Genomic DNA, 23,833 nt, shown 5'->3' on the forward strand with positions numbered 1-23,833 from the left:
CCATTAGAGCCGGTCTTTTAAATGGCTCCTAAATAATCTGCTAAAATAATCCAACCTCCTATGTTGTCACACATCCAAGAAGTTTACACATTCTATTAGCTGCAGTGCTTTTTCCAGAGATTAATCCAAAGGACAAGAAGAGTAAAGGCACTGATAAGAAAAGAAAGCCCTTTTAGAAGTTTTCTGGATAGGTTATTGGCATCTCCAATTTAACATGGCTGCGCTGGCTGGAATTTGCCGAGGCTGTTTTCCTGAAGTCCCTGCACGGAACTGTCCCCCTGGTAAAATCGTGAGACATGTTGACCCAGAGTGTTGTTTTATAACCATGGCTGGTAGAGTGTCTGCAAGGTTAGGACCAGCTTGTCACATTGTTTATCGATAACAGCATGATGGGGGATTTGCACCTGGTCTTGGTGAGACTCTCAGAAAGCTCTGCCACTGAGGCTGGCTACTTGGCAGGAACATGCCTTTGTGACCAGCAGGGTAGCAAAGATCCCAACCAAGAGGTCATCTCGGGCTCCCTGGTTCCGAGGTATCCCATGCACACGTGGGTGGCTCTGATCAAAGAGAGAAGTATGTCCTGGCAAGGCCTGGCAGAGGGAGGCCTTGGCTCTGATGCAAACTTTGCCTTTGGTGCACATCTTTATTGGGTGCTGTTTATCATTTTCCTGCAATGGAGATCTGGAGCTCCTCTAATTTTTGGATCCTGTGAATCTCGCTCAATAACTGAACCCTGTCTAACTGCCACTCTTAATGCAATGCCCAACACTAAGAGCCTGACATCCTCCCCTCACCAGTGCCTCCTCTCCTCTTCCTCATGTCAGGAAAGTGGGAACTGTATTCTTCTAGTTGCTCAGGACAAAACTTCTGGTATTTTTCTTTGACTCCTCACCCTTGCCCTGCAATCTTGTCCACTGGTAAATCCCATTGGCTCTCCTTCTAAAATATACCCAGAATCTGACCATGTCTCACAGCTCCCCCTGCCACCACCTTGGTTCAAGCCCCCCTCATCTATCATATCACCAGGATTGTCATAACAGCCAAATAACAGTTCCCCCTGTTTCTGTCTGTGGCCAGCAGCAGTCCCTCCTCAACTCAGCAGCCAGAGTGATCCTGGGGAAACAAGCCAGCGCAGGGCACTCATTTGCACCAGAAAGCCAACTCCATATTATAACTTACAAGGCCCTACGGGACTTGGCCCTTGTTACCTGCCTGATGTCATCTTGTACCACTCCCTCCTAGCATCCTTGCTGTTCCCGTCCCTGCCAGGGGCACTCTCTCTTCAGGGAGAGCCTCTCTACTGTGGATCTCTCTCTGCCTGAGTGTTGTTCCCCAGACAGCCACCCGGCTACTTTCCTCACTCCCTCTACTCAAAAGTCGCCTTGTCATGTGTCTGTTAGCCATTTGTATGTCATCTTCAGAGAAGTGTCTGTTCATGTCTTCTGCCCATTTTTTGACTTATTTGTTTTTTGTTCATCATCATTAGCCATCAGGGAAATTCAAATCAAAACCACATTGAGATACCACCTTACACCAGTTAGAATGGCAAAAACTGACAGGGCAAGAAACAACAAATGTTGGAGAGGTTGTGGAGAAAGGGGAACCCTCTTACACTGTTGGTGGGAATGCAAGTTGGTACAGCCACTTTGGAAAACAGTGAGGAGGTGCCTCAAAAAATTAAATATAGAGCTACCCTATGACCCAGCAATTGCACTCCTGGGTATTTACCCCAAAGACACAGATGTAGTGAAAAGAAGGGCCACATGCACCCCAATGTTCACAGCAGCAATGTCCGCAATAGCCAAACTGTGGGAAGAGCCCAGATGCCCTTCAACAGACGAATGGATAAAGAAGATGTGGTCCACATATACAATGGACTATTACTCAGCCATCAGAAAGGATGAATACCCAGCTTTTACATCAACATGGATGGGACTGGAGGAGATTATGCTAAGTGAAATAAGTCAAGCAGAGAAAGTCAATGATCATATGGTTTCACTTATTTGTGGACCATAAGGAATAGCAGGGAGGACATTAGGAGAAGGAAGGGAAAAATGGGGCGGGGACTCGGAGGGGGAGACGAACCATGAGAGACTGTGGACTCTGAGAAACAAACTGAGGGTTCTAGAGGGGAGGGGGGTGGGGGGATGGGTTAGCCCGGTGATGGGTATTAAGGAGGGCACGTTCTGCATGGAGCACTGGGTGTTATACAAAAACAATGAATCATGGAACACTACATCAAAAACTAATGATGTATTGTATGGAGACTAACATAACATAGTAAAATAAAATTAAAAAAAAAGTTGCCTTATCGGTGATGCTTCCCCAGTGACCTTATGTAAAATTAATCACCAATACCACCCAACATTTCCTACCCTTTTTTACTGCTTTATTTTTTTTCCTGAGACTTATCACTATCTAACATACTGTCTTCCCTCGGCAGGATGGAAGGAACCTCCCCAAGGGCAAGAACTTTTGTCTGTTTTATTCTCCACCATATTTCTGTGCCTGGGACAATGCACATAGCAGGAATTCAATACATATTTTTGGATGAATGAATGATTATATAATTAATATGAAACAATGTTTTCGCTTTTGTTCTGAAAGTTCACTGGCATTCTAGGAAGGCATGCAGCTCCAGGTATCCCCTGGAAAACAACCAAATGCCCCAATGGTATATCTACCCCAGGTGAAGAACAGGCTCAGGAGAAAGCCCACATCCCTGGTATGGGTACAGGAGGCCCTGTTCTCCTTTGTTAAACTTGCTGATGCCCCCGCTCCTCAATCTAGATAATTCAGTTACTGGAGCACATCATGCTCCTTCTGCCTAGAAAATCTGCTGATCCCCTTGCCTCTCCCACCACCAAATACTCTGATTCCACACTTAACATCCAGTTTCCCTTTTACCTCCTCTCTGTGTCTTCCTATCTCTCGTTGAGTGGTTCATTTCTTCCTCAGTAGTCTAGCTCCAATCTCTAAGAACTTCAAGTAGCTGTGTGTGTGTTTTTTTTTAAAGATTTTATTTATTTGAGAAAGAGAGAGAGAAAGCATGAACAGGGGGTAGGGGTGCAGGGAGCCCGATGAAGGGCTCGATTCCAGGACCCTGAGATCATGATCTGAGCTGAAGGCAGAAGCTTAACCGACTGAGCCACCCAGGTGCCTCTGTGGCTGTGTTTACGATGGTCTCCTCCACTTGACTTTGAAGGAGGGGAGTACCTGAAGATGTTTTTCTGATCGTTTTACTTGCCCCAATACCCACTATGATGGTCAACACATTGGACGTGCTCAACAAATGCCACTGAACGAAGAAGTAAAAACCAAACTGAGAAGAAGGAACAGCACAAAGAGAATATAATCCCCTCAGGAGGAGGGGTCTAAAAATCCAGACCCAAGACCACATGACCTCATGCAAATGTGTCTGTTTTTTTCACCCCAAAACAGACAGAATACCTTCCCTACCTACCTCACAGGGGTTGTGGGGCTCAAATGAGAAAATAATTATTATCAATGTACAGATCATAGATTTTGCTCTAGCTTTTTAATCGCAGAACTGATTCAGCAAATATGGAAGTGACTAGATTGACAACCAGCCATATCCAACGTAATCATGCCTCTCTACTGGTTTACCACATTCAAAGAGGAGAAAACCAGGAAGTGTTCTCCAGAAAGAATATTAAAACCCAGGTTATAGGGGCACCTGGGTGGCTCCGTCAGTTAAGCATCAGACTCTTGAATTCAGCTCCGGTCATAATCTCAGGGTTATGAGATTGAGCCCAGCACTGGGCTCTGCGCTGAGTGCGGAGCCTGCCTGGGGTTCTCTCTCCCTCTCCCACTCCCATCCCTCCCCCCAACCCTTGCCTGTGCACACATACTCTCTCTCTCTCTCAAAAAACAAAACAAAACAAACAAAGAAACAAAAAAACACCATTAAAAAAACCCTCAGGTTATATACTCCCCATTCTTACAGGGAGGAAGAGATAGGTCATATAATATACATCACTACGTACAGAGGACTGTAATTTGATATTTATTCCACTCTAATACATGGAATAACAGGAAGCTTTACAGCAAACTTCATGTTTATTAATTTTTTTTAGAGGCAGTAATACAGGAGCTAAGAGCATAAGCTTTGGAGTCTGTCCACTTAGGTTTAAATAACCTAAGTTATTTAAACTTGCACTCTAGCACTTCGTTCTCTTGGAAAATTAAGCTCCTTCTGCCTCAGTTTGCACCTAACTTAAATGCAGTTAATAAGGCATTTACCTCCTATGGTTACTTGAGAATTAAATGAGACAATACACGTAAACGCTTAGAACAGTGCCTTGTACATAGTCAGTGCTCATTAAATGTTGGCTATGGTTAATGGTATTCATGACTCTTGAAACCTCAGTGTTACCATGTTTTTCTGTACTGACATCACACTAACTTAAATGTAATGGATGTTGAAAATCAAAGTGTTCAAAATACTTTAGCCCTTCAGATTCCTTTGTCTTGATAGCTCTGCCCCCTCCTCAATCCTCTATCTTGCCTTGGATGGCCGATGTCAAGACAGCACTCAGAGGGAAAGCACAGCTAGGACCAGGTAGCACAAGAAGCAACTGCTCCCAGGAGCCTCAAAGCTCTGTTCTCTTCTATCCCCTCCCTCACCTACCCTACCCTGTGATGCAAGCACAGCTTGTTATGAGGTGACCATAACCCATCCAGAAGTGTATTTAATAACCTGGGGCCTGAGGCCAAATTAGATTAACTGTACCTGACCTTACAGTCTGACTACACATTTCTTCCTCCTTCCCTGCTCGTCATAAAAGGAATCCAGAAGTCCTTCTCCACCAACACTAGGACTGAACTTCTAACTCCCCTCTTAGCACTGAAAAATGCTAAACCCAGCCAAGACTCCTGGGAATAATAGCAGATCAAGGTTCTGAACACCTGAACTCTCATCCTCATAATGCTGTCTGGCACAAGTCACTGGGACTGCTGGGTGTTAGTTAGCTCCCTAATCCTTAATGCTGTGATATTACTGCCTAATATACCTACTCATGAAGTTTTAAGGGATGATTAAATGGGCAAATAAATGTGGGAAGAACACGTGGAAATTTACGAGAATCATATGAATGATACGTAATTCTAATATAAGTTTACTGGCTCATTTGCCTTCCTCCCTATTTAAATACTGATCTTGATCCTTGAAGCCATGCCATTATAAACATTTCTTTTATCAGAAGAAACTTTATTCAAAGAGAATAAAATAATTTATTAAAGCCATGGGGTTCTAAAGATGAGTGATATGACAATAACAGACTTCTGAATAAACACAAAAAATACTTGAGATTTTTAAAAAGCAAAGATTCTCATCAGCAGTGAATATTAATAAAGCTAAAAGAGATTCCTCTGTGGGGTGGAAAGAAAAAGATTAGGTCATTGTTGAGCTCTGTCTGTATCCATTCCAAAAACAACAGAGCAAAAATGATCAGTCTCCACCTCCAGATTATCTCTACCTGCCATGACCTTCAAGTTATTTTCACAGTTATGAATAAATCAAGGTAGTACAGAACAGTGAGACCCTTTTCCAAATTCACACCGGGTTTCCTCCAGCATTGTCCTGAAATTCCAGGCATTTTCCCCCCTGCCCCGAACCCACCACACTGCTTCAGATGCGAAGAATGGAACTGCCTGAATCAGATACTTCAGCCCAATAAAGGGATGGGGCGGGCGTGGGGGGGAAGGGCGCAAATACAAACAACAGCAAGCAAACCTAACCCTTTGTGACATCCTAAATGCTTTATAGGGATTACCTCTTTACTCTTCACAGCAACCCCGTTTGGTAGATATTCTTTCGACATTCCAGAGAGATCACTGAAGGCTTAGAGAGCCAAGGTACTTGTTCAGGATGACACCTCTAGAAAAGTGCTCAACTGGAGTTTAAAACACATCCTATCTGATGCTACCTCCAGGACAACCTAGAGCTCTTCTTTTAAAACCCTAGGGAAATGGGAATTCTTTAAGATTTTTTAGTACCTCTTAGAACTCTGTGGCACAGAGACAAGAGTGAAGTGAAAGTGATCTTGTGTAGAAACAGGCAATGCGGGAGCTGGGACAACGACATCTGTTGGCATGTTCACTGTCAATACTGAAAATATTGCCATCATCTAAAAATAATAGAGAATTCAGGATATAAGTATCTGAGGAGTATTTTCAAAATGTAAGTCAAATAGTTGAGAGGCAGAAGTATCTGAATATAGTAAGAGCTAAATAAGGGTGAGCGAATACTATGTTTGACAGCTTTCAGTAAAACTTGAATGAGAACTTGTATGTGTAGTCTACAAATAGAAAGAGGCATGAAGGGCAGAGGTAGCCTGTGGGGTATCCATGGCAAAAGGGAAATGAGAGAGAAAAGGTCTTTGAATAGGAGACTGGATTAAAACCAGTAAGAATTTCCTCCCTCAATCTACTATTCCAACTCATTCAAATGATGTCAAACCAAATATAAGATGAGGAAGAACATGTTCAGATGACTCAGATCATTTTCAGTCCAATCCAACTTACACCAGTTAAGAAAAGTAGGTTCTACAGGAAAAGGAGTATCTATACAATTAAAATATTTCCCACAACCAGTCAGATAGATCTCTCCTGGAAAGAACATTCTAGGGCTTCCTTCTGACCAGACTCTTGATTTGACCACTGAATTGTTTTATGTAAAAGAAATCTACAGTAAAAATAGAGCCATCTCCAAGGAGCCTAACTTGAAACGTTTAAATCATTTTGTGATTAACTTTTATAACAAAGTACTTTCCTTAAGAACACCATTCCGCCATGATAGAGTGCCTGAAAACGAAATTATTTTTTAAAATTCAAAAACTGCATTTTTCTGTGTCATAGTAAATTGCTTTTAGTTAGGGTTTAGAGAAGCAAGGATGCATCATTTCTCTAGGAACCTAAAAGGCAGTTATCAGAGTTATACTCTGACTAGGTTAAAGAGGTGAGCTACAACTTGTTAACCAGGAGGGGTACCCATCTCAAGAGGGTCACACCATAAACTCATCTCTTCTATCTTATGATGGCCCCTGGCATGATTAAAGCACTTGTCTGCCTTAGATCTTCCTCTCACTTGCCACGGCAATGTTTCTCAGTCGGCAATGAGAATCTGACCACAAAAGCCTCCGGCAAGGCAACCCCATCTCCATGGGGGTCCACTGGCAGTTCTAAGAGAGGGCAAGAAAGACAAATGAGGGAGACAATGGGACAGAAGGAGCAGAAGGGGGTAAGAAGGAACAGAAGGAGGGAGGAATGAAGGAGAAGGGAGAAGAAAAGAGAGAAAACGTAAGAAAAGAGGGAAGAAGTACAGAAAGGAGACAAGTCGATGCTAAAGAGAAAGTGGAATTGGGCCCCATTAGGCCCGCCACTGTGCTACAGGTAGCCTCCTCCTGCTGTTACTTTCTTTCCCCAGAGAGGAAGCAGGGTAACAACTCCTCTGTGCCATTATTACCTGGATGAGTTCGTCCAGCTCAGTCGAATTGACACAGGAGTGTTGGGAAATGAATGTTTGCTTCTGGATCACAATGGTGGTCCTCTGGGAAATCTCATGAGGCTGCTCCAAGGCTTTGAACACGGTGGCTCCGATGATCAGATAGAGGACCACCACCAGGAAAATCGTGGAGACCGTCTTCCATTTCATAACATTAATGGTCGTGTCACTCTCCACCCGGGAAGCAAGCACTGTGGGTTTCGTGGAAAACGAGAGCCTCGGTTTGGAGTTCTGAGCGGCAGATTTAGGATCCAGCAAGTCAGGTGCCGCCACTGACAACAACAGAGAATGAACGTTAGGTTGGAGAAGAGTAGAGGGGGTAACGGCTGGGTTTCTTTAGGGGCTGAGCAAAGGCAGACTGAACTCCACTGCTCTCCTGGTGGACGGTCTGGAACCAACTAGAGTGCTCCCACTACATCGCTTCCAGGACTTCATACATAGGTTCAAGGAAAAGGGGCTGGGTCTCAGCTCTCTGCTGCTATTGGGGTTCCGGATGGAAGGAAGAGAACAGGAGGTGGACCAAGAAACTTAAAAAAAAATCATAAAAGAATGCCTGAGGTCTTGTTAATTAATTTTTAATTTTACATCTGTTCGCCGTGCTACTCAACAAAGACTGAACTCCTAAGAGTTGATAGTACTAACTCATGAATACTCATGAAGGTTCATGGATGATTCCTGTTCTCAAGAACTTAACCCTCTATACCACAAGCAACCAACATAAGGAATAGTCTTTATTTTTATGGAAAATTTCATTGTAATAAAGGGATGGCATTATAAGCGAATTTGGGATCCAAACATTGTTGCTCAAAGTAAAACATTAGTCATTTTCTGGTAAAACATGATGGTAAGTAAACCACTCAATTGCCCAATCATTTCTCTTTGCCTAGCCTCTAAAGTGGTTCATGATTAAACATTCTCTCGATCTTGTTATACAATCTCTGACATCTTGAGAAAACAAAAGTATTGCTACCTTTTCTGGCACCATCCTAGGTGCAGCCAAGACATGACAAGTTCCTTCCATTTCAACAGTGAACACTACCAAGAAAAAAACGTAAAACCTCATCTTCCACCTCAGACCCTCCATGTTCTGTACAAAGCTAATTGCTCCATTAGAGTGGATTTATGTGTTCTCTTACAAATTCCCATACACTCTGAGGTGACTGTAAATCCATTTATTATTTATCTCAACTGTTCAAAAATATCATTAATGGATTTCTTTTTAGAAAATGCGAAGATACTAGACTTCTACGTGCTAAGGGGAAAATAAGCCATCTACTACAGAATGATTGGAAAGGCAACACTGAAACAAAAAGGTTAACAGAATAGCCAGAAAAAAACCAAACCAAAACAAAACAAAACAAAACCAGGGGGACTTTAAAAAAAAACCCACCAACTCAACCAGAACAATGAATTTAGAGTTCACAATTGTTACAGATATAAGTAAAATTACTCTGGTATATATAATACAGGTTTGATATAGTAATAACCTAACCTAAAAGATACTTTTAGGTAAGTGAGAAATCCCTATGGAATTGCACCCAAATACCCTACAGGAACTGAAATTACTTGAGGATAAAAAGAGAACGGAAAGTGTCAGTTTTCACAGGGTTAGAAACCCTGCCCTCCTGACTACCACTGTGAGTTCAATGTAGGACTACCGCCGTTTGAGTTCAGAAAACAAATCATCAGTTGCCCATCACAAAGAAGCTTTGCAAACAAAGCTATTTGAAGCCCTAGACCTAAGTAGTGTTGTACAATGGTAGCCGATAACAGAGGGCTCCTCTAACCAGCAAAAACCCTGAATGGCTCTGACTTTGAAGAGATGAAGTCAGAGCGCCAAGGAAGTAACTGTACCCAGGGCTCCTGGTAGAGATTCCACATAGAGACTGAATCGCTCCTTTCAGCAATCTCCAGTGGTTGAACCTGCTGGATACAGGTATGTACCCGTTTCCCTCCTGATACAGTCACCTGTTCAGAATAAAGCCACAAACCAATAGACACCTTTGTCATGTCATAGTTATAACAGCAACTTTGCTCAGAATTAGCACGGGGTGTTTTACTGTTTTAATTAGAAAAACTTTTTTTAATAGACATGCTGATAACAGCTGATATCACTGTCATCTGCTGGTTAGCTACGCCACCCCACCGCCACGCTTCTTAGTGTGTCTTGGGTGAAAAATAAAGGTCATAATCTAAAATTAATCCATTTTTGGAATAAAAATAACAGGAAATCCACATTATCTCTCTGAAGGAAGCTTTCCAAGCCTTTCCTTTCCAATTCTCTGTGCTCTCATATTTCTGGTTTTTCACATGAGGGGTTTCTAGTCTGTAGAAGTGGAAAACACCAAGACTGTTCACCTTGATGCATCCAAATCCCAATCCTAAATCCCAATGCCACACTAACACCTTATAATTATAGGTTTTGGGGGAAAAGGGACAGATACGTTTTTAAAAGACTGTGTGTATGTGTCTTAAGCTAATACATTTCCTGATGAAGTTTAATTCTTTTAAGCTATTCCCTTATTTTTTTAATTAGCAGAAATGTATATGTGTGTGTGTGTGTGTGTGTGTGTGTGTATGCACATTTGGCAGACAGAATGGACAGCAATTGGTAAAATATCAAAATAAAAAACAGCCTTTTCTCTCTGTGTTTCCATCTTCACGTCGTTTGATGTATGATCAGGCAGAGACGCTCCTCAGAACAAGGAATCAAAGAGTCGTCCCTTGCACACACTGTCCTCACCATCACTACCTCCGTCCTCTACCTCCAGCACATCACAGTCTCCTCTTAATCCCAGTCTCCCAGCCTCCCGCAGGTATGCCTTCCACGCTCCGGGCCACAGCTGACTCCACAGCCAGAGAAATGAGTTTTTCAGCACCACTGCCTGTCCCACCACGCAATGGGCAACAAGTGTGACCAGGGTCACCACGCGTCCTGCCTGTCGGCTGCTCCCAAGGGCTGACCCTCCTCCTCCTTCGGAAACTCCCCCAAGGTGTCCCAAACCCACACCCGAGGCAGATGCAAAAGCCCCAGGCACCAGCGGGAGAGGCGGGAGCAGCAACCAGCAGAGAGGAGCCAGGCATCGGTCTGCCTCCAAACCCAGATTATGACCCAACACCTTGGACGGGAAACGAAGGTGGAGGACGTCCGCTTGCTGCCAGCGGGGCATTTGCAGCCCTCCCAGTCCAGGCAGGGGCGGGAAAGAGCGGGGCGGGAGGTTTCCGGGGGGGGGGGGGGAATCACCCGGGGGTCTCACCTCCTGCTCTATAGCCGGGTCTCTCCCGCGAGGCGCTGGGAAGCATGAGGCATGCAGCATTCAAAATGTTTGAAAAAGACGGACTTGCTTTTACAAACACGCCATTGTACTCACTTCTTATTCAGAGTCGGGCTGCGCGCTCCGAGCTGCACGGGCAGGCATTTTCCCCGGCTTTGTTTTACAAGGTGGGGAGAGCGGGGCTGGACGCGGGAGGGGGTGGGGGAGCGTGAGAAACGAAATCGCGGGAAGGAGGGGACACCGGCGGGCTGGGCAGAGGGCGAGGCCGAGGCCAAGTTGGGCGCGGGCGCCGCCACCCCCGCACGCGCCTGCGGCCGGGCCCGGGTCACCCGGAGAGCGCGGGCGACCCGGGTCCCGCGCCAGCCAGCAGCCGCCGCCGCCGCCGCGCGCTCCGCCCCGGGTTCCGCGCTGGCGGGTCCCCGGCGCGGCGCGGCGCGGGGGCGGTCGGTGCAGCCCGAGCGGCCGTGCGCCCCGGCGCCTTTGTGCGCGAGCCTCGCTGTCCCCCGGGTCTCATGTCTTTGTGTGTCTCCCCCGGCAAAGCCCTCCGGCCCCGGGGGGCGGGGGGTGTGGCACGGGCTCGGCGAGCGGGGCGCCCTGCTGCCCACAGCTCGGCCGCCCTCCGCCGCTCTCCCTGCCAGGCTCGCTTGCTCTCGTCCCTCGCCTGCTCCTTTCCCTCCTTTCGGAACTCCCTCCCCCTCGCCTCCTCCGCCCTCCCACCCTCCGTCTCCCCGCCTGGGCTCGCCTCTCCGCACCCCCTCCTAGCCCAACCCGCGCCGGCGTCGCCCCTGCCCCCTCGCCTGGGGGCACTGCCCTGGGGCTCACCTGCTGCCTCTTCTCCCTCAGCCCCTTCCACTAGCACTGCCCCTTCCCCACATGCCCACTCTCACTATCTGGTGCACAGACAGAGCTCCAACCTATCTCCTTCCAGGGCGGGGTGCGGGACTATGCTCTAGGGCGCGGGTCCCAGGACCCCTGCACGTGGGCATCTTCCGCTCCCCTTGCCCACCCTCCACCCACCCAGGGTTGTACAGAGAACTAACCCCATTGGCGCCCTGAGACCCCCGGAGTGGGGTCGGTAAGGGGGCTGCTGGCCTCTTGCAGTCTACGCCTGGGGAAGTGTTGTCGAGTCACCAGCAACCCCCACCACATCCCACCTCCTGGGGTGCTTGACCTGGGCAACGAGCTCTGATCAACAGAAGGTTCCAAATCAGAAAGGATGGGGAACGCACCGGGAGCTAGGGTGCAGAAGACATCTAGGGTTGCAGAGGGAATGGAAGAAAAATCGGAAGGCTCTCAGGGCAAGACCTCTTTGCTGGGTCAGGGGTTGCGGATGTTCTCGCCCGAGCAGCGGAGTGGGAGACCTGGGACATCAGTCTGAACCCTGCGCTCCGGCACACCTCGGTTTCAAGATCCCAGCTTGGCGGATGCCAGACCCCGCCCAGACTCGGAGACTGCCGCGCGGGGGCAGCTGAACGCTTGGCTGCAGGGGTGCGGGCACCGAACCCGCAGAGGAGGGGAAGAGAGCGCGCCGAGTCCAGGCTGCAGCTGAAATAGGTTAGTCCCCTCGCCACACACGTGATGTAGCGGAACTTCAGCCCGAGTGTAAACTCTCCCTTCCTTCTCGCTTTCGCTGCGGGAATACCCCGCTGACCTCCACCCTCCCACCTCCACCGCTGTGTTAGAGAGTTTATCTTCCAGAAAGGCTGCTGGGCCAACTTGAAGTATTTTGCCAGCTCCAAGGAGAACTTCCTGATGAAAACTGTAGATGTGAGAAACTAGTGAAAGCTATAGATCTTAAGGAGGTCAGGCAGAGCAGAAACACTCTTGATGGCAAAAAGGACGTTAAAAGCCTTTTGCAGAATTGTGGCCATCAATGCTTAAAAATGCCAAATCATTTTTTAAATTCCAGAAAAGACTCAGCACCTCTTTCTCCTATTAAAAATGTCTTCCTTATTAGGAATTCCTTCCTGCTGGAACAGAAACATGTTTTTCTCCACTTCTGCTCTCAATATAATCGGATGTCCTTTCTGAAATGTGAATCTGATCCTCTCACTAAAAACCTTTTCAAACTCTCTAGGTGACATATAATTTGCTTCCTGATCTGGCTTCTCTTTTTCATTCCAGGCCTTTCTGGGTACATTCATCCTCCCTCACACACCTTCCCCCCCAGCTTTACATGTCTAAGACATTGTATTAGTAGGTTCTCTAGAGAAAGAGAACCGATAGGGCATGTATGTAGTGTGTGCAAAAGATTTATTTTAAGGAATTGGCTGACGCTGTCATGGGGGCTGGCAAGTCCATCTGAAATTCCTAGGGCAGTTCTAGCAGGCTGGAAACTCAGGCAAGAGTTGATGCTTCTGTCTCGAATTTCTTCTTTTCTGGAAACCTCAGTTTTTGCTCATAAGACTTTCCTGATTATATGAGGCCTACCCACATCATCAAAGGTAATCTTTCCTTCAAGTCAACTGATTATGGATTGCAACCACATGTACAAAATACCTTCACAGCAACACCTAGATAAGCGTTTAACCAAATAACTAGGTACTGTAGCCAAGCCACCTAAAACTAATCATCACAGATATTGTCCTTCAGATCTTACAGCAGTCTGGAAGTTTCTCCCGAATCCTAGCTAGTCAGGTGTCTTGCTGTTTGCTTCCCAGGCAACTCGGGCTTCTATTTTTGCACTTGTCACATTGTGTTGTGCTGCTTCTGACTACACTGTAAGCTCATGAGGGCATAAGCCATATCTCTCTGTTCGCCAGAGTATCCACAATTACCAGTGCCTGGTACTAAACAGGTGTTAAACATCTGAATGAGAGTGTGGATGTGGACATCATTCTCCTTGCCTCTCTTCAGGTATTTGGAACCAGGGCATCCAGCGTATGTAGGACATGAGATGAACTCACCACCTTCAGAATCATTTCTACCCTATCACAGGTGCTTTGTTCTCCACATTAAGTGTCCCAAACACTTTGAGTTTTGCTTGTTTGTTAACTTCCCTCCTTTCGTTTAACAACTTGGTGAGTCTTTCTTGTTCTTTCTCAGTCTTTTGCAAATTTAACCACACCTTGCCAGGCACTGGTCCTCTGTCAAACTGGCTCATGCTTACTACAGTAGGGGATTAACTCAGAGTTAAGCCCTGCATAGTGTTCCCCTTTCCCAGACTCATGGGATGGAGGACTCACCGCCAATCCCAAATGCTGAATTGTCTTTTTCCCTCCTTTTCTCCATCGGTGTATCTGCAGTAGTTGTTTTCCATCATCCCCCTTGCGTTATTCTCTCATTAGGCGCATATATATGTGGGGGAGGGGAGCCCAGATTTACTTTATAGAGACGTTAAAATAAGATCAAAAGAAAACTTCCAAACTGTAACATCGGTAGGAATCGCTCCAACAAGCCAGCCTCAGCCTCACAAATAACTTGAAAGAACCAAGAAACCAGTCTCCACACTGGCTTGAGCCCTGCTTTCCACTGCGGCCCCTACAGCCCCCTCAGTTAAATACTCCTACCGCTTTAAGAACCTTCTTGTGCCAAACACATAATTACTCGCTGTGTTTGAAGGAAGAGGGAAAAAAGGAAGTGGGCTAGTTCGTGTATCATTGAAGCTGGAGAAATAAGGAAAGGGGATGGTTTATCCTATTTAATTTTATGCCTGCATTTCTTAACACATATAAATCCCATCAAAAGTGTAATAGAAAGACTAGGTAGACTTGATTTCTTCCATGCTGCCGGACAATTCAACACCCCTTCATTTTACTTCGGTGGACAGGAAAACCTGAAATATGTGATAAAAAGATTGAGTTCCCCCAAATTTTATACTCTCTTCATTCCCGGTGCTTTCAGAGTTGTTGTTCGGCTCCAACTAGAAGCATGAAATCTACAGGACTTCACTTTTATGTTTATTTTGCTTTTTGACCTTGGCCTACTCATAGTTACAAAAAAAAAAAATGCCACTGTCCTTCCCATAATTCCAAACAGACTTGTAATTTTGGAGTCCAAATGACCTCCGTGGGTGTCCTAACTCTACCATTTGTGAACCATGTGAGTTTGAGGGAGTCCCTTTATCTCTCTGACCATCAGTTTCCTCATCTACAAAATAGGGAGAATATACTGAACTCAGAAGAGATTCTCCTAAGAAATAAAGTAAGATCACATAAATGGCTTTATCATTGTTAAGTCTTCAAGAGAATTTTATTCTCTCCTGTGACTCACTTAACCCCATGAACTAGGCCAAGGCCGACCACCAACAAATTTCAACTCTATGGTAACTCCTGCCATTTATTTAATCTTCTGGTTCACATCATTGCATAGATCTGAGAAAAGGAAGAATGAATCAAATCCATCAAATATTTATTGAATGCCTACTAGCTGCCAAACAGGAGCCCTGTGGACATAGCAAAGTCGCTGCCTTCATTAAGCTTCTGCTCTAGAGAGGGAAGATGCTCAACAAGCCTAAAATTAAAATTCTGGTAAATGCAATAAAGAGAAGGTACAGGGTACTATGAGAGTATCTAATTTTGGAGGGTCAGGGGAGGCCTGTCTAAAAAAGTGACATTATAGTTGGTCCCTGAAGTTGGGGAGGGTGGAGAGCAGGGGTGGAGAGGGAGAGCCACAGTGTAAGGGAAGAGCTTCCTCAGGAGAAGGAGGAGATGTAGAGAGACCGGGGCGGGCAGAAGCATGACAATTAGAATTTGGGGAGCTCAGAGAGAGAGGACTGGTGGTAGACAGTGATCAAGTTACAGAGGCAGGCAGAGTCCAGGTCATATGGCACTTGGATTTTCATTAATGGGACTTTGACAAATTTTCGGCAGAGCACTAACCTCATCAGGTGGCATAAAAAAAAAAAAAAAAGAAGAAGAAAGAAAAAACACTCTGGTGACTACATGGAGAACAGACAGAGGGCGAATAAAAATGTAAGCATGTGGGAAACAAATTCAGATGTTTTTGCTTTAGGCCAGGTGAGAGATTCATGGGCTGGAAGGGGAAGGGAGAAGATGAGAGGTGGCAGTAGATCAAGAGGGCTCTATGATCCACTGGTGTGGGGAGCGGATGATGAGGGAGAGGGTGGGCATTTTCCAAGAGGTTCTAGTTCACTACAAACTCGGAGGAGACAACTATGTAGACTACTTGAGTGCAATGTCTGCATGATGCAGTCCCTCCTGAGGGCACTTTCCTCCCCCTCTCGTAGCTGCTGTGTTTCCTGTGGGGCTCATCCTCCTTGTGGGTACAGTGTGTGTCCTGGGTCTCAGCCAATACAGTCATGATTCCTCAGCCTTTCTGCTGATTCAGGCATGAGCCTGTGATCCACTCAGCCGACGAATTTTATGCCATGGTTTCTGAGAGAAGAGACTTTCACACTATCCCACTGACCTTGAACCCATAAGCCTTGCAGCTTATTAATCCAATAAGAGAGGAGAAGGTACCAGAGAATGGAGCCAATACAGAGGAAACAAAACCGAGATGACCAGGTCCAGGTGACATTGTTTGATGGATCCTCTATCCCGAATTGCACCATAAGGCACACACTTTTTCTTTTTGTATAAGCCAGTTTGTGTTGAGACTTCTGACACTAAAAATCAAGAGTCCTAATTGAAACATTGCAGTGCAAGGAATTGGAGAAACTGAGGAATAATTTACCTATATGGAAGTCTCTAAGTTGACCCCCAGTGATTCCTGCCTCTTTGTAGTGGTGCCCCCCTGTTTTACCCTCCTCTTGACTGTGGGCTGCTAATGAACAGAATATATTACATGTTCCTTCCAAGATAAGGTTATTAAAAAACCGTGCACTCCCTCTTATTCTCTCTTGGGATCTCTCCCTCTGGTGGAAGCCAGCTGCCATGTGATAAGGCAGCCCTGAGGAGAGACCCATGTGAGCCTGGAAGTGCATCTCCTGAGGTCTTCCAACAGCCAAGTAAGTGAGCTTGGAAGAGGTCCTTCCCCAGTCAAGCCATGAGATGACTGTAGTCCTAGACAGCACCTGGGTACAGCCTCTTACGAGACCCTGAGCCAGAACCACTCAAGGAAGTTCCTCTGAGATTCTTGACCCGCAAAACCTGGGAGAGCCTAAATGTTTCCTATTTTTAGCTGCGAAGTTTTGGGGTGACTTGCTAAGTGGCAACAGATAATAGTATAACTCCTAAGGGTTAAATTCGAAGTGAGCTTATAAAGTGTCTGTCAGACCTGAGCTATGCAAATTATACTAAGAAGACAATTCCTCAAAGGTCAAATGTATTCATCTGAAGTACTAGAATGTGTTAATTAGAAGGTAAGTTGTACGTCATTGGAAGAATAGCAAAGGATTTTTAGAGCAGCGGATCTTGAACCTGAGCATGCATAAGAATCCTCTGGAGTGCTTGGAAGACACAGGTTGCTGAGTCCACCCTCAAAGTGTTTGATGCATCACATCTGGGGTGGGGCCTGAGAACTGGCACGAAGAACAAACTGCAGGTGATGTTGAAGCTGCTAGTCCTCGGAGCACACGTTGAGCGTCCTGGGCAAAAAGCAGGATTTGGGTTCACTCTGCTCTGGTAGCTCACAGTCACAGAGGCCGTCTCTGCAGTGGTGAGAACCTGGGCTAGATGACAGCTCATGATTTAGTTGACAAATCATGGCAGGCATGGGCACATATCACCATTCATCCTCATTCTCAAAGGTGTGCAGTTTAAAAGTTCTTTCCTTCTGCAATACCACCTATATGTTTTATGCCATTTATGGTACCAGAAATGGTACAAAAAATGCACTTATTCACTCATTCAGTGATTTATTTATTTATTTAGTACCATCTGTGTGCCAGAGGGCATTGTTCTAGTGTTTGGGGATATATGGGAGCAAAGAAGATATACCAGATCTTTGTAATCGTGGAGTTAAAATAAGGAAAGAATGACATTCATGGAACCAAGTCCGTGTCTATTCAGCAAAACATCATTGAGTTGCTGTGAGGATTTCAGATTAAAGTGCCTCACTCTGAAAAGTGAAAAAAAAAGTCATTTTTCCCCCTAAAACTTTGCAAAATTCATCAAAATCAGGATGTTCATTTTGTGGAAATAAGTCACTCTAAAATATAAAACACTCAGCAATATTTTCGTGGGTTTGTATATGTGCTTACTTTTTTTTTTTTTAAGATTTTATTTATTTATTTGACAGAGAGAGACACAGCGAGGGAGGGAACACAAGCAGGGGGAGTGGGAGAGGGAGAAGCAGGCTTCCCGCTGAGCAGGGAGCCTGATGCGGGGCTCGATCCCAGGACCACGACCTGAGCCAAAGGCAGACGCTTAACGACTGAGCCACCCAGGCGCCCTGTATATGTGCTTACTTTAAAATAAACACGTGTGCACAAAAAATAGGAAGAAAGGTAAGATTTTGTCATGTAAACAAGAATCTCTTTTATAATGGTAATTCTTAGTTCTATGTGATTTCTTTTTAGTTTTGAAAACTCATGTAAGTCGATACACTCATCTTTTGTATATAAACATCAGTGCTTTAATCATGTGTCCTCACCAGTGTTAATTATTAAATATAAGCTAATCCTGATATATAATTTTGCTCAACTGGGAATAAGATACTGAATAAGGGCATTGCTAAGTGAAGAAAGCCTTATAAAATGGTACTCTCTTATCATAGAATAAATTCAGAACACATTAGAATTTACTGAGTTTACGAAGAGGAAATTTTGCTCTAGATTTTCTTTCCCCTTGCAAAGCTGAGTATCAAGCTATCAGTTGGAAATGAACATTTAGCTGATAGGTATCTAGACTTTAACACTCTCCACCCCTGGCATCACAGGTAAATCTTCCACCAACAATGAATTTTTTAGATAATTTTGTTTAAGTCTGCCAATATTAGGCAAACTACATCAAATGTGATACTTTTTATTAAAATCAGCCATAAATCCAGAGAGAACTAGAGCATTTTCAATTTTTCTTGATGGCTTTCATTACCTAATGAATTTGCAGCACACCCAGTGTGTTTTATTTAAAACTTATATTTGCTGTGAACATTTGCCAGCCCAGCATTTTGCCTTCGCCTGAGATCACAAATTCTGACAGCAGTGAAGAACAAATCATCTTTTTGTGTGTGAAGAACAAATCAATTTGTTCTAAAATGAAGTCAAAGACATAAAGGCAATAAAAAGCAAATAGAGAATGTCAGTATTTGGAATCTCCTAAAGATATTTTTTAATGTGTTCAATAACCAAAGATCTTAATTTCACCATATGGAGATTTTAAGAATTTAGCTTTCCTTTATACCTTTTGGTATCTGTGATTAAATGAGCACATACAAGGCTTGCTCATGGCCGTCTACTAAGTTTATGGCAGAATTGAGATTAATAACCCATGCATCACCCAGGATGTGTTTATTCTATAAGAAAGCTGTAAAACAAAGTAGAAAGTAACTTTTGAAAGAATTAAAAAAAAATTGTTAAGGTGGTTGTGTCGATCTCTCCAAATCCACAAAGTGATCCTGGCAAGACTGCCGCCATACCACCCCTAACCCCAGGACCTTTTGCCAGTGGCTTCATCTCCATATCTCCCATCCATTCTCTACACACTGCAGCCAGGTAGGTCTCGTCAAAATAAAATCTGGTGAAGTTGAAGCCCTGATTAAAAGCATACACTAGCTTCCCATTGCTTTCAGGATAGAGACCCATATGCTAAGGGAATCTCAGGGTCCCGAATACCCTTGGTCCTGTCAATAATAATGGTAACAAGAACAGCAGGGATGGTAACAATAAGTAATATCTATCAGGGCACATGTACCAGCCATTGTTTTAAGACTGTTTCACTTATTATCTCATTTAATCCTCATACTAACTGTAGGAAGTAGCTACTCTTATTACCCCTGGAGAAACTAAAATAACTTCCCCGAAGTCACATAGTTAGTGAGTCAATGCACCCTACTATATAGGGCCCATCGCCAGGATCTGCAATTTCCTCTCCCTGGTTTAGCCAACAGCTGGGGTTCCAGTTTCTTGAATACCCTCCCCCTTTCCTTTCCTTAAAGCCTTCACACACATCAGTCCTTCCAGCCCAGACTGTACCTGTTTCCCTCACTACTAGAAAATAATTTCTACTTGTCTTTCAGACCTCAGCTGAAACACACCTTCCTCAAAAAAGGCCCCATAAGCTCCTAAGAAGATCAGCCCATCTCCACATGTACTCTCTCCCTATTATCCTGGTCACCATTGTTATTAAGCCACTTGTTTAAGTCATTACTTTGTTACTGCCTATATTAGTGTCCTTGGGCTGCTGTAACCAAGTACCAAAAACTTGGGTGACTAGAAACATCAGAAATCTTGATCTCTTCCAGAGGCTAGAAGTCAGAAATCAAGATATCGTTAGGACCCTGCTCTCTCTGACAGATCTAGGGGAGAATCCTTCCTGGCTGCTTCTACATTCTGGTATTTGCTGGCAATCCTTGGTGTTGCTTGGCTTATATGTATATGCATCACTCCAGTCCTATGGGCATCTTCTTGTGTGTCTTCACATTGCTTTCCCTCTGTATCTATCTCTGTGTCCCAATTTCGCTCTTCTGAAAGGACACCTGTCATACTGGATTAGGGCCCACCCTACTGACTTCATTTTAACGTGATTACCTCTTGAAAGACCCTCTTTCCCAATAAAGTCACATTCTGAGGTACTGGGGTTAGGACTTTAATAAACCTTTTGGGGAAGTTACAATTCAACCCATAACATTGCCCGTGAGACTAAAACAAGTTCCAAGAGGGAAGGGACCTTGTCATCGTGTTCCTCAGCACAATAACTTACACATAGTAGGCACAAAAATCAATATTTATTAAATGAACAAAAGCTCATTTTAAGAGGTATTATTGAAAGAATCCTGCAATTAATCAGGGCCCAGAATCTCAATGCCTCCAACACCAGGCAGTAACCTACACATAGCAAGTGAACTGGAGGAGAGACTCTAGTCGGCTTTAGTTGATTACTGCCATGAAAGAACGTAGATCCAGTACATTAGATCTTCTAATTTTTCAAGAAAAGTCAGGTATCTATGTTGTTTTGGACAAAATCTTTCAATTTCAAAACTAGATCAATATCCAGAATTAACAGTGCAAAATTAGGGGCACCTGGGTAGCTTAGTCAGGTAAGCGTCTGCCTTCAGCTCAGGTCATGATCTGGGGGTCTTGGGATTGAGCCCCGCTTTGGGCTCCCTGCTCAGCAGGGAGCCTGCTTCTCCCTCTCCCTCTGTCCCTCCTCCCCTACTCATGCCCTCTCTCGATCTGCTCTCTTTCTCAAATAAATAAATGAAATCTTTAAAAAAAAGAAACAGTAATCAAGATAAGTAATATTTTAATACAATAATTGAAAAATCATTAGTAGTATAAAAAAATCCATGATGATCAAAATTTCAAAATTTTAAATAAAGACTGGATCCAATCCCACATTTGAATGAGTTGGCCTCACTCACCTCACCCTACTCCTAGCCCCTGCTCTCTCTCACCAATACTCACCCTTCCTGCTAGATCACATATGGGAACTCTCTTCTATTGCATAAGTTCCCCTGTCCTGGAGCTCCAGGTTCTGTGCCACGCTACAGAAGAAGCAACCCTTACCTACCCCAGACTCTGCACTCCAGCATGCATTGCACTGCAAATCTGATGGAGTAACTAATACTTCCTGTGGATTTTCCAGTTCATCTTCCTCCTTTGAAAGAATGATTCTTGAATGCTGTCATTTCTTCTCGGGGATAGTAGTAGTTGCTTCTGATGGAATCGCCTGAATTATATTTTTCTCCCAGGCTTCAGCCTAATACCTGCTTACTTCTGTGGCACTGCTAGATGCTTCAGATGGGGATCTGACTCTAGCCCTGCAACAGGAGTTGCTGCTGGAGCCCAGAAGATGCAGGTTAGTTACCCTGGAATGCTCTTATGTTGGTTCAGTTTTCAGCTTGGAAATCACATCTGAAGTGTTTTAAGGCTAGATATTACAGAGAGCACTTTTGATCTTCCCCAAGCAGCCACTCAAAATACAGACTTTCCCATCCATCATCACCACAAATCCTTCTGCGAGATAATTAATGGGCATGATTAGGTAATAACTGAGGGCAAATATTAATTCAGAGTTGTCACAATCTCTACAAGCTTCTCTCAGATCCTGAGAGTCACAAGACATGTCAACATCACACCAGGACTAACATAGCCAATTATGTAAATATGTTTATGAACTGCCAAAGCACCCATTGAGGAAACAATTGGAACCAGGATAGAAACTTCAATACTGTGTAACTCCTGTAACTATACTTTGAATGAAAACAAGATATAAAGAGGAAAGTTGAACTTCGCCCCAAGTTCCTGTGAAATCTCCTTCTGCAGACGTTAGAAGATAAAAAATGTAAATATACAATTAAATTAATTTGTGCAGGACAGTTGTCTGATCACATATCTGACCATTCTCCTCTGGGAAATCTCCTCTGTTCTTTACTTGTGGTAAATTTGATCACAATTGCCCGTGTGTCCTGATATACACTCATAGCACCTCTTACACTTGTGTGTATTTATCTTTACGTCTGGCTTCCCCTAATTGACTGAAAGCTCTCTGTGGTCAGGTATCTTACCTGAATTCTTTTCAATATCTTAGAACACATAGTAGGTATTCAAATGTTTGTTGACTTGGTGTGACCAGAACACCACCCCTATCCCAACACACACAAAATCATCAGCTCTTATGACCTTCGAACAAGGATTTCATGGTAACTGTGACATTTACGATCAAAAAGCATTTAATTCACATCAAGGTATCTTTGGTACATTGAAAGTCATTATATATCTTCCATGCCTTTCATTATTTCATGAATTCTATTACACACAGATTCATATGAAAGTCAGCATAGCCCACTGGTACAGATTATGAGCTACCTAGATTCAAGTCCAGCCCCAGCCACGTATGAGCTGTGCTTTGTTTTTTCATCTGTGAGGTGGGGATGAAAAGTATATCAACCTCAACTTTTTAATGAGACCCAAATGAGCTGATACTTGAAAAGTGTTTAGAACAGTGCCTGAAATATGGTAAGAATTCAATAAACATTAGTCACTATTAATACTGTTACTTCCACTGATAGCACTGAACCAGGGAGAGGGGAAAAAATATATGGATCTGAAATAAGAAGTGGAACCAAAAAGAAGAGGTCAGTTGTCAACTGGGGCTTGACCCAGCAAACACCTGGAAGCTGGCTTTTAGGAACCAAATGAGCAATTGGGATTCAGGAAGGAATCAGGTAATCCAGGCTGCAAAAGACAGAGTCAGATTCCAGACCTTCTGTTCCAGGCAGAATTCAGACAGCTCTTTCCTAGGGCAGGGAACCTTTCTCATCTATTTGATGGCAGTGGAGTCCTTACCAGGATGCGGCCAGAAAGGACAAGGAAGTGGGATCCAGTTAAGTGAAGAAGGGAGACAGCAGGTGGGTTCACGAGGTGACTCTGGGAGCCCAGAAACAGACCTGAAAGTCTATTCTAACCATTATAGATCTGGTGGTGCCACTTTCTTTACCATGTACATACCCAGATCTCCCTTTGGCTTTGGCCCCAATATTTTGGACTCTTGCTATCTGAAACTGTCCCTTTAATTGTATTGACTTTACTTTATATCTCCTTAGCAACCATGATTACTTTAAATGTTTCTGGGTTTGCTTGATTCCCCCTCCCCCCCCCTTTCATTATTATCGATGTTGTTTTCTGGACGCAGATAAAACTCCTTTTCCACAAACAGGCTTTTGGTTAAAGTAAAACTTTTATATCCCCAAGTTGTTGGTTGCCAAGGGGACCAATGTATGCAAATAACCTACAAACACAACAAAGGCCCCAGGAACGGAGTTTGCTAGTGGGCCAAAAGGTGTAATGTGTATTTACTACTGTGACTCAAATATTGTACCTGTTCCCTCATTGCTGATTTATTAGGGATTTCTATTATTCCTCTCACATTAAGCTCACATATTAATATACACATACACATATTAATGTATCACATCATGCTCAGTTTAATTAAAACTAAGATGTATTTTCTATTTTTAATAATTGTTG

The 23,833-nt window shown here is 44.2% G+C and overlaps 1 protein-coding gene across 6 annotated transcripts in view; it reads right to left on the minus strand.

Moving 5' to 3' along the window:
* The window catches only part of KCNK2 (potassium two pore domain channel subfamily K member 2), a 223,208-nt gene that overhangs the window by 136,135 nt on the left and 63,240 nt on the right, over positions 1-23,833 (minus strand). For 2 of the 6 annotated variants that reach the window (XM_073900167.1, XM_025878011.2), the window contains exons 1-2: positions 10,783-10,912; positions 7,487-7,797 (exon numbers count right to left, since the gene is read on the minus strand). In XM_073900167.1, the coding sequence (XP_073756268.1) occupies positions 7,487-7,797; positions 10,783-10,828 (357 nt within the window). In that variant the 5' untranslated portion in view covers positions 10,829-10,912. Of the gene's footprint in view, positions 1-7,486; positions 7,798-10,782; positions 11,147-12,029; positions 12,309-23,833 lie in introns of those variants that run through there. The other 4 variants (XM_025878010.2, XM_073900170.1, XM_073900169.1 and 1 more) reach the window with 3 other exon arrangements.

The sequence above is a fragment of the Callorhinus ursinus genome, unplaced genomic scaffold, assembly GCF_003265705.2.
Source record: "Callorhinus ursinus isolate GAN/ISIS: 27379988/994484 unplaced genomic scaffold, GSC_fseal_2.0 scaffold13, whole genome shotgun sequence".
Lineage (NCBI taxonomy): Eukaryota > Metazoa > Chordata > Mammalia > Carnivora > Otariidae > Callorhinus > Callorhinus ursinus.